Raw genomic sequence first — 17855 nt, forward strand, 5'->3', positions numbered from 1 at the left:
GGCTGTCTTTTATACTCATCTCCATCAAGATTATCTCACACTGCTTCAGTAATGTTAAGGTCCAGACTCTGGGGAGGCCGATCCATGACTAATAGTGGTCCACTGTGTGTTTTTCTATCCTGGTGTGCTTTTACTGCACTGCTGATGTGTTTGGAAGCATTGTCTTGATGAAAAATAGAAGTCGTTGCAATCAGACTCTTTGCAGATGCTATTGCATGGTGGATTAAATTCTAAAGGCACTTTTCTGCATTCAGAATTTTAACAATTTTAAACAACGGCCAACAGCACTGGCTGACGTGCAGCCCGAAACTATGACAGAGCCTCCACTGTGTTTTACAGATGGCTGTAGACACTCACTGTTGTACCTATTTTGTAACAGATGCTGCAGCAGAATTGAACCAAATATTTGAAATTAGGATTCATCACTCCATCGGACCTGTTGGTACATATTAGTTACCTCATATAATGCTGAGGAAGAACTCAGCCTGCCGTACACTTACCTCCGAGTAGATTAGGTGCACGGTAAGGTCGTTGGGAGCTTTTCTCCACCTTATAACGAACAACACACCTCTTTCTTTCTCCGAGACTCTAAAAGCTACGTAGCAGTTAGGGCTGTGAAGCAATTGTATCATTTTATAATATATACAGGGCCCAGATGTGCCCTACATGTGATCTCAGTCCTCGGGCACAGAGTGGGCTGCCCACTGTGGGTCTTGTGGGTCTGCCCACAGTTCCCCCACACAGGTCCCCTAGGGCCTATATTTGCTGGGGTAGAGCTTCTGAGCAGCTGACAGACACGTATCACCTGGGCACACGGTGACGTGAAATACCACAGTGTTAAAGGCCATCCTCTCTGCCATCTTTCCGACTGACTTTAACTTGCGCACCGACACGACCATAACATCTGATAAATTTCCCTGTTATGCAGCAGCTTGCCAAGGATTCAGAAGGAGACATTGCAAATGTTTCAGAGATTTTCTTTTCTCTCTCTTTTTGTCAAAACAAAACGACTTAAACTGCAAGACTCACTATAAACAGATGTACAGTTATTAGAAATAAACTGGATGAATTGATTAGCTTTATCTCGTTTATTTTTTCCAGTCTTGCATTAAAAGCTGTCCTCTATGTGGTTTCTTACATGCAATTTAAAATTAGCCCTTTTACTCTCTTTTAAGTAATTCACACGCACACACGCATGCAGTGATGCAGTTACAAAGAGTCACTGGCGATGACTGTCATTTGTGGTCCCCTGGGTGGATCAGTGGTCAGAGATTGGGATGTAACAGAGGGAGACTATAATTGTGATCTACTCAATTATTAATCTATGGATGAACTCAATACCCGGAGTGAGGCGGAGAGAATGCTCGGTTGACAGGAAACATAGCTGTGAATCTCTAAACGAAATGTGCTTTCAGAGCGTTTATAAAGGGAACATTACATTCTTTCAGTAGAATTTCGTGTCCTTAATTTAATTCTTGGATGTACGGTAATAAAGCCTTTACAAAAGTCCTTGTAACATTGCCCCACTGTGCAAAGGTAACATGTCTTGATTGCTTCTCTATTGTCAGGAGGCATGCCGGCACTTATCTCACCAGTGTTCACTTTGTAACCTCACTATTCAAGTCATTCAGCTCATCTGGCAGTAGAGTGTATCTTTAGAGATAGCATCGCCAACCAGCCCAGCTTTGTTGATACGAAACAAAATAATTCTCTCGCTTTTATTTTAGCTGGACTTGAGCTAAACTGCGCATTTCTTACAAGCTCACTCACACCGGCACGTATTCACTAAACGGATTATAACTGCACTATAACTTCATAAACATCCTCCAGAAAATGAGGAGCCATCATGAATGTAACCGCCAGAGATTGCATTTTTATCCCATGTTGTGTTTACATACCAGCAGAACCACCTTGGATGGGATTAGAATCACTAAAGATGTGCTATAGCCAGCCTGGGAAGCTGCTAGCAGGAGAATGTGCAGGGATTTATGCATTTTTGATGCAGCGTGGGGAGGAGTGGAACTCTGAAAACGCTGCATGACCTACTTAGAGAGCCATGGAATTCAGACGAGTCGTCATGGCACAAAAAAGGAGGAAAATCTTTCTCTCACTTTCTGTTTGTGTGTATGACACAGTGATGTATTCAGAGTGTGCGCGCCCCTGTGCACTTTTTTTTTTGTTGCCTGCTGGTGTTAATGAGCAAGGGCTTTCACACGGTCGCACATACATAAAGTACGGAGTAACCAGAGCGTGCTTTCACTGCTTAAATTTCTCCCTTTACTTTGCATTAAAGTATGTGTCCTGCTTCATTGGATGGAGCTTAGTTCAAGCCATTCAGCCTGTTTTATTTAAAAGCCTCTGTAATAAGAGCCTTCTGACATCCTGCAACACTTCTGCCCACAATCTACTGAGATGGCATCTGGCTGGCTGTAGACAGGTGCATACACACACACACACACACACACTGGGCTAACAACTGCTTCTTCCTCTGTCCCCATCTAAGGGAAAAATGCAATTTTCTTTGTGACATGGCCTTGTACATAAATTAATTTTCCTTTGCAGTCTAGGCCCTTCTCTCCCTCCTCTTCCCATCACCCCTCTCTCTTTTTCTTGGTAGCTATGGAAACACAGTATTGTACGTCAGCTTCTCAAACCAGACGGCATTGTCCAAGTGCTCGGGCTGTCACATTCCTGCTTCACTGTCACCCTGTAGGGCGAGAGAAGGGGTCGGGTCTCCAGTGGCTTTCCAGTCACCTCAATGGAGGCTAGTCAATAAGCGATTCATTAGAAAAGACAAGCGCTCACAGTCAGTGTCTTTAACTGGAGTGTTTATTTGGTCCGGAAATTAGCCATTGTGAGACAATAGTCGACCACCTGGTTGGATGGTTTGTGTGTATGCGTGTGCATGTGTGAGTGTTTGTGCGTTGCTCCTCATGATTGATGATTGTTTGTGGACACTGTTGGCATGGCCCCCAGCTTGGTTAAATATGCACTGGTTGATGAAGCCCAGGGCTCATGTTGTTTGTGTGTGCGCGAGTGTGTGTCTGCATGTGTCAGTGACAGGGAGTACACGTGTGCTAGTATGTGCTAGAGGCTCAGTAATGACTTGGTCTTAAAAAAATCACATTTTTTGAGTTAATAACAACATTCATTCTGGTAAAGCAAAAAATCGGTAAAGGCGTTAAGATTAGTTAGAAATCCCTCGTACTCGTTCTGCATGCTGCGCTTCACATCTCTATTTTCTCCCTCTCACCAAGATGTCATCATCCATCACATTCAACAACCAATCTGCAGTCCTCTGTGCTTTCCTGCCACCGACTATTTAATCAGTTCTTAACTAATGCTGATGATTGATAAGCACATTTGCTTTCCATATTACACCAGTCCGCTCTTTCAAAACACCCTTTGAAAAAATAAGGTTAGGTGATTAACTAAAAAACTAATTGGACCGAGCAGAAAACTGCAACGCTGACATCTAGACAAGATGCGTTAATGATGCAACGCTTGCAGCCGTGACCCTTAATAACTTTAAACCTCCTGGAGACCAGAGGAGAGAGGGAGGGAAGGGGCCGACGAGCGGTTGCGTGCGATAGTTGAAACAGAGAGAGCAGCGGGTGGCACAGGACTAGAGATGTGAGAAACTGTAAGACAGAAAAAGAGAAGAGAGGATAAAAAAATGATGATGAAAATGAGATCGTGAAAGAAGACTTGGTGGAGGAGAAAAGTTTAAAGAATGAAAGATAGGTCTTAAATATACAAGGCCAGGATTCCTGGGAGGCGGCGTTGTGCTGTAACAAGATTGATATGTGCGTGGACAGGAGGATCCTTAGGCTGCAGAGAGGGACAGCCTGAACTGTGTTCTGCTCTATTGTACTAGGCACACACACACACACACACACACACACACACACACACACACACACACACGCACGCCTCCATGCACCCACTCACAGTTTTTTGAATCCAGCTCTGCACTACACTTATGCCCACACTTGCCAGACTCCCATCTGTCTTCCGTGGAATAAAAAGTTGACTCTTCTTTAAAAAGTTGTCAGTAGATGGTCCTCGTAATTTGGAGTAGGATGACTAATCTGCCATTGTCTGTCCTTTGAGGCCTGACTAAATGTCAACAGTAATGTCTGCATCTTTCTTCGCTCGACGGGCAGCTGTGAAATAACCAGTAGTAAAGTAATAGGAAGGACTACTGGCAATGTCATCTGGACACAGAGTCTTAAACACGACTTGTGTAATAATTAAAAGTGCCTTTCGAAGAGACGAAGCTAAACTAAATTGCGAGTAAATTCCCATTATGGGTCACATGTTAGACATTAATGAAAACATCGTGTCAAAATCGTGATAGGTGAAGCTGCAGAAAAGAAAAGCGCATGAACTGTTTTGAACTCCCCTGTTTTTCCTCGCATCATTTAACCATTTACCCACTCTATTCTTCCTGAACTGATTTTAGTCTGGCTCTGGAGCAGCTTTTTCCGGAATAACCCAGGTGGTGTCACAAAGGTTATCTCAAACTAGGAGACATTGAGTTAGAAAGATCTGGGCTGTGGTCGAATAGTCAAAATAATGACTTCCTTTGTCTTTTTTCCTACGTTTTCTTAACCCTGATAGAAAATGTCCATGAAAGATGAATGAAAGACGTGTCACTTCATTGCCAAGACTGTAACTTTAAAAAAGGGCAACATTAAGCTTACCAGACACATCGATTTATTTATGGTAGAAGAAGAAGAAGCACATCACATGATGATCCCTGTTGAGTTTTTGATTTTCACAATGGTTGGATGGTGTTTAGCTTCAGCATGAAGTACAGTGTTATCGGCTTTCCTTTCATAAAAGATCCAGTGTATCCTAAGTTTAAGGAGGTAACACTGTGCACTAACAGAATGATACTAGCTCTTAACGTAGCTGCCACACAGGTACTTCCAGGTCACTTCACCCAGTTAGGGACCTTCCTAACCAAAACTGACTATTTGACTGCAACCCTGCATTTTTACCAGGCTGATAAATCTAATTTACCCTTCTTTAATAAATTGCTGAAGTAGTCTGAAGTGTCTTAATTTGCACCATGTGTTTTCACGTCCGGTAAAAAAATCATATTGACAGTAACTTGCACTTTAGATACAGTATTCTATAGTTTCTTAGAAAGTGTAGTTTAGCAGTGTTAACCACAAAACCTTGGCTGTCATGCTAATGTCCATAAGTTGAGTTGATAAATAGGCTAATTAGTTGAACAAAACAGAATTAATACACAGAAATTATTTGACATTTAGCAATACATTGTCATACAGAAGGACTGACTAACCTTTAAACATTGCCATATATTTGTATAAGTTAGAAGTTTTCTGGTGGCTTGTTAACTTAACTGCTACATTTAAACTATGGAAAACATCAAACCTGGCTCTTCAGCTTCACTCTCCAGGTCATAGTCTATTGGGCAGTTGAATTGATGCAGACCGCCTTGTTCGTGTATCTTTTCAAAGTGGTATTTCACCTCTTTTTCCTTATCTAATGAGTGAAAGCGAGTGACGGTCTGCACGTTTTGCAGACAGCATTATATGAGGTAAATACGTTGGAGGGGGCTTATAAAAGTGGAGGCAGGGACTTTTAAATGTGAAACGTTTGAAAGCAAAGGGCAGCAACATCCAGGAGGACTTGTAAATTTTTCGCTCTGAGAGATTCATAAAGATTGCGAGGCTGAGGCACTGGGATTGGATTGGTTTCATACTTTCACACAGTTGTTGTCCATAAAGCTTTAATATCCCCAATTGACAAGACATATATGAGGAATTTTATGTGCTCATTTTACAGGCTTTTTCAGTTGACAAAAACTCAAACATTATCTAACAACTATCTTGAAGGGTAACAATTTTTCATGTGGAGTTCATTTTAGGTTGTGCTGTCAGCGATAAAACAAATAAAAGCTGATACGAGAAATGCCCTGATCCAAAACTGAGCATGGTGCAATTTGTAGCAGAGAACCTCTCCCGCCTCCCCTAAAAAAAGAAGTGTTACCAAATTTGCTGGGATGTCCTCTCTCTGCCGTAAGAATGGACAGATATTGCACTGTTAACCAGAACTGTCCTCCTTTGTTCCACCTCTTTCTCTTTTACCTCCTCTGCATTACTGAATTCATCCATGGGACAAAGTGAAGGGTCTTTGGGGGCCACAAAATAATTGACTTGATAATGGGCTCCCTCCTTCTTTCTTCCTCACACTCTTCATCCATATTACTCTTCTCCTTTACTATTTAGCAGATTCTTCAGCTGGGGCACCAGCCTGCATGCCCAAGTATCTTTGGGTAAGTATTCTTGGTGTGATGGATGTGTGAACCTTAAGTTAAAAGTGCTTAGGCATAGAAAAAAAGCACTTATTTAATTGAAAGTGCTTTGAGTGCTCACCTTGAGTCCAAAAGTGCGTAATACCACTGTATTTTCCATCATACTCTTTTCCCTGATTTTGAGGGATAACACATATATAGTGAATGAAATTTATACATAGAATTCAAAACAGGACAAAAATAATATATTTTTATGTGCATGAACTGGCCAATCACTCAGCATAAGTACTGTATAAAAGTCTTCAGTCACCCTGAAGTTGTTTATATTTTGCTTCCATGGAGACAGATTTTTTTTTAATTTAAAAAAATGGTCTCCAGGATTTCTCAAGGTCTTCCAGAGTGTCTCCATGGACATTCATCTGTTTTTTTTTACCTGACCACTTTTAAAAGAATGATTTTTGTTTGTCAAGCCACTTAAAACTGATCTGTAAAGGATTCAAGCATAAAAAAGGCGCCTAGCTTATTAGGAAAACAAGTAATATGTCTATATATAATAGACAATTTCGCTAAAAACCCATTATATCTTTATGCATTTGACAAAAACACAAAATTTGTTCCCATTTCAAGTGGAGGACAAAGAAGCGGCAGGCCTAATAAACTATCTACAGCAGATGAACAGTATCTGAAAGTCATGTCCTTACAAAATAATAAGTAGAAATCCAGCGAAGCCCTAACATAGGATCTGAGAGATGCATCTTGCCCTTCATTTTGTATGTATGACTCACTGAAACTTCATCAGAAATGGTCTCAGTGGAAGGGTGGCTAAGAAGAAAAGACATAAAATCAGCGGCAACAGGTTTTTGGTTGGAATGATCATTAATATGTATTTGTCTACAGCTATCTGCGAAACAAAGAAGAGCTTTGGGATGTCTTTCAAGACACCTGGAGTACTGAAGTCTACTTAAAGAAACTACAAGAGACTTCTATGTATGTCTGCAATGGTTGAACCTATTTTGCATTTTCTAACAATAATTAGAGAAACTAGGGGTGGCTTAAGACTTTTGCACAGCGCTATAAATATTATACATATATTTAAAATCCTTTATTGAACTACAAAGTAGCAAAAGGAAATAGCTCTGTGTTGTTATTAGCGCCCTAAAATCTGTGCACATTTTCCCTGTAAACAAACTGCATAATGAAAAAGAAAAAGTTTGATTTTTTCCCTCAGTCCTCCCTCATCTCATCTGCATCCATCACCTCCTCGGGGACTAATCATTTGAGGTGGATTTCACTTTGGTCTGTCCCTCTCACTGGGCAGCACAACATGTTCCAGCTGTTGTCAGGCCTTGTCGAAAGCACAACAGCCTGTAATAGGCTTAACACAGCGTCTGCTTTCTGCTCTGCTCAGATTGCTAATAAAGGTGCAATGTGTTCACTCTGATTTTAGTTCCATTGGCCAATTTGAGGTTTTCTCTGATTCGTGAGTGAGCAGATGTGCGTGTTATTGTTTGTCAGAGATTAAAATTTTGCATGAAATTTAGGTAAGGATGATAATTTATCTAGTTGGTTTTGTTTGAGGATGAGCATGAGCACAGAGGGAGAATTTTGTGTGTGGGAGTGAAGGAAAGTGAAAAAGAGCGAAAGAGACTTGTCACCACTAAAGAGGCTTCCAACATGCCATCATGGTTATCCTGGTGGCCATCTGAGCTCTCCAGAAAGCGAGAGATAGATTGACTGCAATAACAAGAGCCAGACGGCACAGAGAGAGGAGGAGATGGAGGGCAAACAACTATCAGCTTGAGCAGCCCAGTCAGTCTCTAGCAGTGGATTTTAAAGGCCAGTCTCTCCCCAGACAAGAAGTGGGTGCCTCAGTTTTTTTCCCTGTGTGTTGCAGGCATGCATTGTTAAGGGAACAGATTGAGGGGGAAAAAAAGCCCAACTCCATCACTCCTTCCTGCTCTCAGTTTACTTCATCCACTCTCACTCAATCAATGTGTACTCTGTTCGGATACTCCGGGGCCTGCTGTTTAAATATTACCACAAGGAGTCTTGCCTATGCTTGCAGCATACTGAAGTCATCTTCATTCTCTCCACTTGTTCCCCCTGTTTTCACTTTCTTGTAGCACTTTTCCAAGTATCTGAACGAAAGCTTTGTCTGTTGGCTCCCTAAGACTGTGAATTACCTGTCAGCCTTATCTTCCCTTGGTCATTTAAGAAAGAGAAAGAAAAGGAGGCATGGTGGGTGATGTGTTACACCCCAGTGGACCTCTGAATTGCCCAAGAGTTCAGTGATGGGGAACAAATCGCTCTAGCTTCTTGAAGATCTTAGGTGCAGATGTATCCTGGAGAGATAAGCACCAGGAAACACTGACCTTAAATGACACCACATGAACTCAAAGTAGCATGTGGTGAAGATATTATACCGTCACTGTCTTTATGCTGAAATTGTAGGCCTTCATTGGACTGCTGCAGACTAATTCAGTGCAGCAGTCCATACTCGTGATTCTTCCTCCTCTTCCGACGGTAGCTGGTATTGACAGCCATGACAGTTTAGAGGATTAGTTGGGTTTGTACATGGTGAAAGAGATAATCTTCTTTAGATCTGACCTATTGGGTGCTAACTCTATAGGGCTTTATAATGCCAAGCATATGTTTTAGCAATCGCTGGATTCATCCTGGCGCACATTTCCTCTCCTGGCTCGGGGATGTGAAAGTAATTCAGTGTGGAGTGTGTGCAGGAGGCAGCTGGTACAAGAGTCCAGCTTCATGTGCTGTGCCAGTGCTGGATGGACAGGAAAGCATGCTGCATGAGGCAGGCAGGGTGGATGTGTATCTGTGTACCTTTAAAAGGACTTCAACAGCATGCTACAGTAACACTAAGAAAAACAGTGGTTGTAGCCCAAAATGCACAATCAAAATTTCTGCGAGAGCTTGCAGTGAAATTGCGACCATGCTGCCTTTGAGATGTTTGCTTTAAACACTCACAGCTAGTTGCTGTCTTCCAAGCAATTTTGATGCATCGAGATGGCAATAAAATAGAATTGACATGGAGTCAGTCTGCTCTCAGTGTGCTGTTGATTTGAGGTTGAATAGGGTCATTTTACATTGACGTTAGGATTTGTGATAATACTGCAAATCGCGAATGTGCTGCTGTCTAAATACACAGAAATTCACAATAACCAAAAGTTCACATCAACTAACTAAGAGTCCAGCTCTGAATTATACTTGCTTTAACCCTCTGTAACTATCGACAGATTATGGCGTAAACAGGCTGCGACGCTATTATGCAAGGTTTTGATTAAAATTAAATGATGCATGCAATTTATCACATGGGACAAGTAAAAATGCATTTTACCGTGACACAGAGAGAGAGACTATTTCCTCACAGGCTAATTGAGTGAGTGTAGTTTATGAGAAGCACAATAGCGCAGGCTAATGACATCGTACAGAGATCAGCAAGGACGAATATCAGTAGCTTTGTGTAAAGGCCATTGTGATGCAGATGTGACAGTGACAACGTGCTGAGATTTGACAGAAAACTTTGCTTTTAGGACTATAACTAGTACTGTAACCAGAATTCAACCAGTTGTCAGGAAGCTGGGTCAAGTCCCTTGTTATATATGGTTATTTGCAGTCCTTTGCTGATCTGTCTGAGATAGATTGCAGCCTGTCCAAGTTGGTATGTGACTCTTTGGAGACAGAAAAACTGGTCACCCAGAGGTTGAGGGTGTTGCATTTTCAACCTCTAGGAAACCATGAACAATGAAAAAAAATCAGTTCAGTCACCAGGCAACCGCAGATGAAATATGCATGATGCTATTGTAATAACATGTGCATAAACTTAATTCATAAAGCCATATATTCTGAGGTGGGAGTTTGCTGTCAATGATCACCTGTGCTGTTGACCTTGTCAGGAAAAAATGAACAGTAGTATGAGCAGAGCAGAGCAGAATGCTTCTGACATCAGATCAGGCTCTTCCCTCTCTGTTTCTCTCTATTGTCCTCTGTCTTTATCACTCGCCCTCGCATGTATGTGAATGTGCTATACAGGGCCTCAGGTTGCTGATTTGGGTTCAGTAAATTGCCATTAGATGAGGGACAGGTGCAGCTGCCTCTGGAGCGTTAACAAGGCATTTCATCATGGTTAGCTCCAGCCTGGTGCTCTGATCAGCTCTTGTTCTATTCTCAAAAACACGCATATGCACACCTACAGACGACAAGCATAGATACACCTTGGTGGCCTCTGCAGTGTCTTCCTGCGTGTAGTGACAGTGAGTTGGAAAATTTCACTCTCAAGCGTTTAGCTTATTATGCTTGTAGAAATGTGGCTGGCTCTTCGTAGGGAGGGCAGGTTAATTTACCTGTGGAAATTAATTAAGGAGTAATTAATTATCACTTAGGAATTTGAGTAATTGCTGAGCCTTAAAAAAACAGTCCCCAAAAGTGATCTTCTTTTTTTTTAATTATTCCTGAGTTTTTTTCTATTAAGGTTTATTAAGTGCATTTGGAATCATATTGTAAAGTGCCTTAAAAGGATGTTATATACTTCCTTTAATGCTCTGTAACTATTGCTGGATTATGGTATAAACAGGCATTGATGCATGCTCATCTTTAAAGGCGTGCTATTACCCAAGGTTTTGATTAAAATTAAATGATGCATGTAATTTATCACATGGAACAAGTAAAAATGTATTTCACCATGACACACGGAGAGGCTATTTCCTCACAGGCTAATTGACTTTAGTTTGTTACTAGCACAATAGCAGCAGGTTAATGTCATTGTACACTGAACAACAAGGATGAATATCAGTAGCTTTGTGTAAAGGTCATCGTGGAGGAGATGCAGTAGTGACAATAGTGTTGAGGAGCATTTGAAATAAACTGGTCTTTCTGTAATATACTGTCAATGGAAGGGTTGTGGTGCAATCTCATCGCACTGAAATCTTAAATATTAATCTGAGGGAGAAGATTTTTGTAAAAACAAATGCAACAACTCAGACTATTTATATATCTTTAAAAATATTTTCTAAATCCAGCAAGTGAATTCAAACACCTGTGAGGTTTTCGTGTTTGTGCTGTACGAAGGGCGCATGTTGTACGATTCTGTGATCAGACTGATATGCATCCCTTGAGTCCCATTTCTAGGTTCTTCTGCCATTAACCCCCACCCCACACCCAACACCAACAGCACACAAACCTTCCTTGGCTGTCTCCCAAGGCAGTCAAACAGATTACTACGGACGTTAACCCCATCGATCTGCTCCGAATGGCCTCCAAATGCCAGGAATTAGATTTCAGACTGGAGGAGAGGGAAATAAAGTGCTGTAGTATTTCTTACTGCTCTCCTACTGAGTTAAGTGCTGCTATACTTTCCCGTTGTAGCAGTTTTGGAGCTTATGTATGTTTTACATGAGAATGATATCTGTGACAGCTTTTACCCTATTTAGAATAAACTAGCATCAAAGATACAGACTCCATCCAAGTCCTGGTGGAAGCAAGTCTCACCACTCAGCAGCCATCTTTGAAATGCCTCTGGGCAGTTATTTGGGAATTTATTTGAAACACCCTACCTGAAAAAATGTGAAATGTCAGTGTCTGTGGAATGAAAACGGATTGAAAAAACACTTTTCCACAGAAAAAGGGGAAATGCTGTGCTATTCATGAGCACAGTTAATTAGGCTTCTTAAGTGTAAGTAAGCCATGAGAAGTACGACACTATGCTAACAAGTGGATATGCAAAGTAGTGGACCACCACCGTTTGTCTATGCAACAAAATGAGTGACTCTTTGGGGGCAGGGGCTGGATAGCCGCCATCTTTGCTGTTACAGTGTTCTCTGATAGATTTCTATTCACGAGTCCTTGAGTGCCACGTCTCTACCAAAACCTGTTTGTAACCTATTAGAAAGCCTCGAAAAAGTCATCACTATAGAACAGAGTTGTGCACAGAGAAAATGGTTGTGTATTGGAAACGAATGCCATTATGAGATTCAAAGATTTTAAATATAATCACTTAAAAACTACTTTAGGTTTGACATTTAAATTTACTTTTTCCCTACTTAATGGACTGTAGGCAAATGTGCATTGTGTGACTTCTAAGCATCACAGAGAGCCTGTGAATGAATCTCACGCTCACGAATTACTCTATTGTGAGCTTATAATGGAGGGCAGGCTCATAACACTGGTTGAATGCTTTATTAGTGTATGGCTAATATCAGGCTTATACCTCTTCTCTCCTGTCTTTCTCACCCTCTATTCAACTGCTTGCTTCACCCACCATCACTTTCACTGTGTCGTTACTCTTTGTGGCTTATTATACTCGGCTGCCTCTCCTGTTTATCCTGCTTTGTCTGTCCAACTTCTACGGTGTTGCTGGAGATGAATAAGTATTGATTAATGTCTGGGTCGTTGTGCTACCTAACGAGAGACTAAATATAGCCGTTGCTACAACGGCCCTGCCGCGGCACCTCACTCATCTAGCGCACAAAAGTGTGAATAGTCACGCCGTTGGCATGACAACACACTGGTCAAGGCTCTGTGAGCAGAGCACAGTAGATTGCGGGCATGCATGGCCTTCAGATTTAAGAGCACATGAATGAAAAGTGGAAAGCTGAATGATCAGCTGATGAAGTAATTTGCTGAAAGAGAAACAAGCCTCAATCAATCGCTTAAGTCATGTAATTGTTTAAGCCATTGATCAAGCAATAATCCAAAACACTCTTTAGTCCCAGCTGCTTAATTTTGCAAGTTTGCAAGATCTTTGGATATTTGTGATAGCTAGGAAAGAGAAGCAATTTAGAAATGTTCTTTGTTTGTTTGTTTCTTTCACAGTTTTCCTTCTCCATGCTTTACGGTGGTTGCAGTTCCTCCAAAGTCAAACTGAGGCCCACTCCAAAAAAAAGAGCAAATCCTCACAGATTTCCAGATCAAACTTCTTAATTCGAAGCAGAAATAAAAATGTTGACAGCATGGCACAAAAGCAGCTGTGGTTTTACAGCTAATATCCCCCTTTGTGTCACCTTTATAAGGAGGCAAGTTTTTCTGTTATACCCTTATCAGGACACAGCTGTTTAACTGTAAGTGTAAATGATCGCTCTCCTGCTAGGTATCACCTCACCTATGTGAACATTGTACTGCTTTCTGGTGTGGTTTTAATATAGCTACAAATACTAGCATTTAACTAACTGTGCAAAAGGACTGTGCAAAAAATCTGTTTGGGGGGGTCATTTTAGCATGTTGCTAATATATCATGCATAATTCAACCTAGATAGTAGATATAGATTTGATTTGATTTTTATGAAGTTAAAATGATAGGATACTTTTATAAAGTGTAACAGGTGTGTAAATGCGGAAAATATACCTCATACATACCACCTTATGATCTATTATCTTAGTCTGGTGCTAGGTGGTAGCTAGGCAACATGACTATGTCATAATATTTGAATTAGATAAGAACTATTAGCTCCTGCTGGTCCAAGAGGAGTTTTCGGGCAAAGAAACACGCATGAACAAAGAACTTGTGTGTTTTAGTCAGATGTTACTCAAATATTTGTTGATATTCTCAAATATCTTCTCTTCTGGACTCAATGCTAAAACTGAGGATTCAGAATATGAGTTCATAATCTGGTGGGTGACAACATGGAGGCTACGTTAACATGCTCTTGTCTTAACCAATGCACTTTGATGCATATGTATGCACATGTACTTGTACACAAGTAGACTGTGCTGTTGTTGCAAGACAGTTTTATTTGGTGCAGAAAGACTAAAGAACATTATTCTTTGCCACCTACAGTACATTGTCACTTCTCATAATAAATCAGCTTAAGCCTACTGTATCTCCAAGTCCTATTGTGCTCATGATGACAAGTTTAGTTGCCCACATTTCTTTTCATGTTGCTTGGTAACCAATTAAAAGTCACAATCCTTCAGTACCAGCCCACCTTGTTATGGCCAGATGCAGGGAAATGAATATTTTCTTTAATAGCCTGCTGTTTCATTCAGCTGTATTGCGAGGATAAGAAATACCCACTGTGTCTAATCACATCTTCTCCCTCTCATTTCACTCGAGGCATATTCGCAATTGTGTCTATTTTTGACCGCCATTATAGCATGGATTTTTCTCTACTGGGATGCATAGAGGAAAACGTATCTCTACCAGTTAACTGTCATCTACTTTAAAAACAACAAAGGCAACAAAAGAGTCTGAGTTGGTCCTAGCACATGATTAAATCCTACTGAATGCAAGAATGTTGGTCCAGCAGTTGATGGTGCGACTTACAAGGAAGTTGTTTGTGTCCTCCACTGCAGCTTGACCTGGCAAATGATTTGAGGTGTCCCAGATTATCATGTTCCTATCAAAAATAAGGGAAAAAGAAGAAAGAAACCATGGATACAAGGGCAGAAATGATCACGTAAAGTGAAGCCATGACACCTGCAACACAACTTAATAGCCTCGTTCACGTATCAAAGCATTTGTTGGTTAGAAATCTCATTCCTTCACATTCGATTTTCAGTTTTTCAATCTGCGTTGTGGAGCGCGTTTGCTCAGTGGAAAATTTCATTCAGTAGCTGGTTGATGGCTAACAAGGTCAAATGACTCTCCGGATAAGATGGACTGTGTCAGAGGAAACAAATACAGACATATACACACACCACCTGCCAGTCAGTCACTCCATCTCTGAATTGAGTAGCAATAATAGAAGATTGAGGTTTGGAGTGTTTACTGCTGATAGGAATATCATTACAACTGTGGAAATCAAAGAATCGCAGCAAAACTGGTTAGCCAGTTCATATAACAATCAATTGAAACCTACACAGTGTTTTTCCCTCTCTGCTCATTTTTCTCTCTCTCCTCCTTTCACACAATCTTTTCCTCTTGTTGCTATAGTGACGTAAAATGGCTGCATTTTGCAGCGTTGGGCTGGAGCAGGGGAACGCTCCTGCAGCCTGTGAGCTACATTGTTTTACATTTGACTTATCACTTCCTTTCCCCGTTACCATTACTGTTTTTACAACAATAACTAAATACAAAGATCCCCTTTCTCCATGACTTCATCTTCTCTCTTCATCTTCTGCCTCGCTGTAGCTCACGACGCCTCTCTCTGTGTTTGCAGTGCGACAATGCCAAGGGGCTGAGGGCCTTCTTTGATGCCATTTGTTACGGGCCCAAACACCTGATGATCTTCGGCGGCGTCTGCCCCTCTGTAACATCCATCATTGCAGAGTCCTTGGAAGGATGGAATCTGGTGCAGGTAGGAGCTGTACTCCATGTCATCATGCACGAGTGTGTATGACTGTGTACAGTATGTAGTCTTAATATCATGTTGTTACACGTGAACTCCTGTCTACACACTTTAAAAAAAGAAATCTGGGTATTTCCAGGAAACCTGACTTTGGTGTTTAAAAGCTGCTTAGGTTCTAGAAATTCCTATTCTGTAGGTGTTTTGGTGGACAGATAGGTCTTAAGATTTCAAAGGGGTTCCAACTCATAGCTTAATCCTTCATTAACCTTGCCAGGGTGAATGTCTAATTGGCAGTGCTGTAATCCTCGAAATCCCCCTCCCATTTTACAATCAGAGGCAGAGTCAAAATGGTTTGAACCAACAGTACCATGACCAAAAATCAGTTGTGAAAAATGTGAGAACCATTTTACTTAACACTTAGGCTTAAGTAGAGGAAACACGTTATAAAATGATTGTCAAATCATGAGACAGACTGATCACATTGCAGTAAAATGTTGCCTTGCACAGGTGAAAAGATATATTTTGGGGTGTTTTATGATTGGTATGAGCTAAAGTGTTTTGGCCAATAAACTTCTTAGGCAATATAATAAAAGTGATCCTGTCATACTGCTTCCTTCCAATTTCTAAATAGCATTTTGTGCCATTAACTGTTGTGAGTTACGTGTTGTGGTTGCTCTGTGTGGATATTAAACGTCACTAATTCTTGTATCGGGAAAACTTTTGACCCCCAGAGTTATTGCTTGTGCCTACATTTGCTCTACCAAAGAGGGGAAACGCATGCTTTCAAAGAATACAATTCATTGTCTGCAAATGCTGCAAAGGTTATCAAGCACAGATAAGAAAGAAGTGGAGTTTGTGCTTGGAAGAGATAGTGTAATTCAAGAGGCTGTGTTTTGAACTGAATGTCACATTACGTGGAATATATTTCCTCCATTTGCGGTTGCTGTGAATGCTTTACACAGTCCGTTTTTTGCTCACTGTCTTGTTCGGGTCACTCATGAGTGAAAAGAGTTAGGAATAAAAGGATGACTAATTGTTTTGGGGGGTTTTTTACGCTGTGTTTGCTTTCTCTTGGTGGTAATGATCCCAGTTGAGAAAGATGGTTCAGGTCATAGTTGAATGTTAAGTGTTTATCTGTTGGTTTGCATGTATGTCTAATTGCTTATCTATTCACTTGCTTTTTTTTTGACAGTGATACCTTAGAGATGCAATCTTCTGCTCTGCAGAACACTGTGTTGGTACAGTTTGTTCCACAGAGCACTTTACCAAGTAGCCCATTTTCTGCTGTCATTACAAAGAGCAACACCAACAAATTCATGTCAGCCTGATCCCAAATGCACACAGTGACTATGTCTGAATATCACATAGCAAGTGACTGGGAGAGAGTTTTAAATGAATAGCTAAAACCACAGCAATCAAATAGCCTTTTCTTTTTGGGACAGCAGACATGCAGGTGCAAGGAAACTTTGATTAAATACATTTTTCAATCAGCATCTGTCCAGCATAATACTAAGACTTAACTTATCTTGTTACAGGTGTCTTTTTAAAAGCACGAGTCATAATTATCTGCTGTTTTTTTTTTAAATTAAAGGATCTAATCTGTGTGCATCTCTTTATAGGCAAGTAGGTGTTTATATATAGAATTGTACATTCTCGTTTGTAGGTGTGGTATCAGAAGTTGAGGTTACTGTTCTCAGATGCGAGCTATCTTTGCAGGCCTAAGCTGCATCCTCATTAGAGTATGAGTCATCAACCAGCCATACTGTGAGCTGGAAATCTGCTCAATATTTGTCCCTGGACATAGAAAACACACCACATAGGTTTTGTTTGTTTTACAGACCCTAAATGCAGAGTAAGGTGGCAGCTTTCTATTTCGTTAGCTGGAGCGTGCATTGAGGTTAGTTAGACACAGGCCTGTGTGCTCCTAATCAGTGTTTTCTGCACACGGTGTTTGTGTATATGCATGTGTGTGAAACTGAGTGAAGGCTTACATTATTATGAGAGACATGCAACTTGTTTGGTGGTATTACTTCAAACTAAAAACAGGGGTTGAAAAAGAGGGATTGAAAGGAAGGGTCTAACAAAGGGAACCCAAAGAGGAATGGGAGAGGGGATGAGAAATGATGAAACGAGAAAGGTTCGAATCCTGCACCTCACAATTTTTAATGTGCCATGTCAATGGGAGTCTGTTTTTAAAGCTGTGAATTCTGTCACCCTGCTTACTTATTACCAAGCCCTGGCACTGCTTCTACAAAACTTGAGCTGGAGAATTTTCCATCGTGATTTTATGGGCCAGGCTTAACAAGCTCATCATTTCCACATCAAAA

General features: G+C 40.9%; 1 protein-coding gene across 1 annotated transcript in view; it reads left to right on the plus strand.

The window, feature by feature from the left end:
- gabbr2 (gamma-aminobutyric acid (GABA) B receptor, 2) overlaps window positions 1–17855 on the plus strand; it is a 199707-nt gene that overhangs the window by 34941 nt on the left and 146911 nt on the right. The window contains exon 2 of the mRNA XM_085262608.1: window positions 15400–15537. Within this exon, the coding sequence (XP_085118734.1) occupies window positions 15400–15537 (138 nt within the window). The remainder of the gene's footprint in view (window positions 1–15399; window positions 15538–17855) is intronic.

The sequence above is a fragment of the Mchenga conophoros genome, linkage group LG22, assembly GCF_057382185.1.
Source record: "Mchenga conophoros isolate Kocher_MC1m ecotype Shallow Benthic linkage group LG22, M_conophoros_male_GT1.1, whole genome shotgun sequence".
NCBI classification, from domain to species: Eukaryota; Metazoa; Chordata; class Actinopteri; order Cichliformes; family Cichlidae; genus Mchenga; species Mchenga conophoros.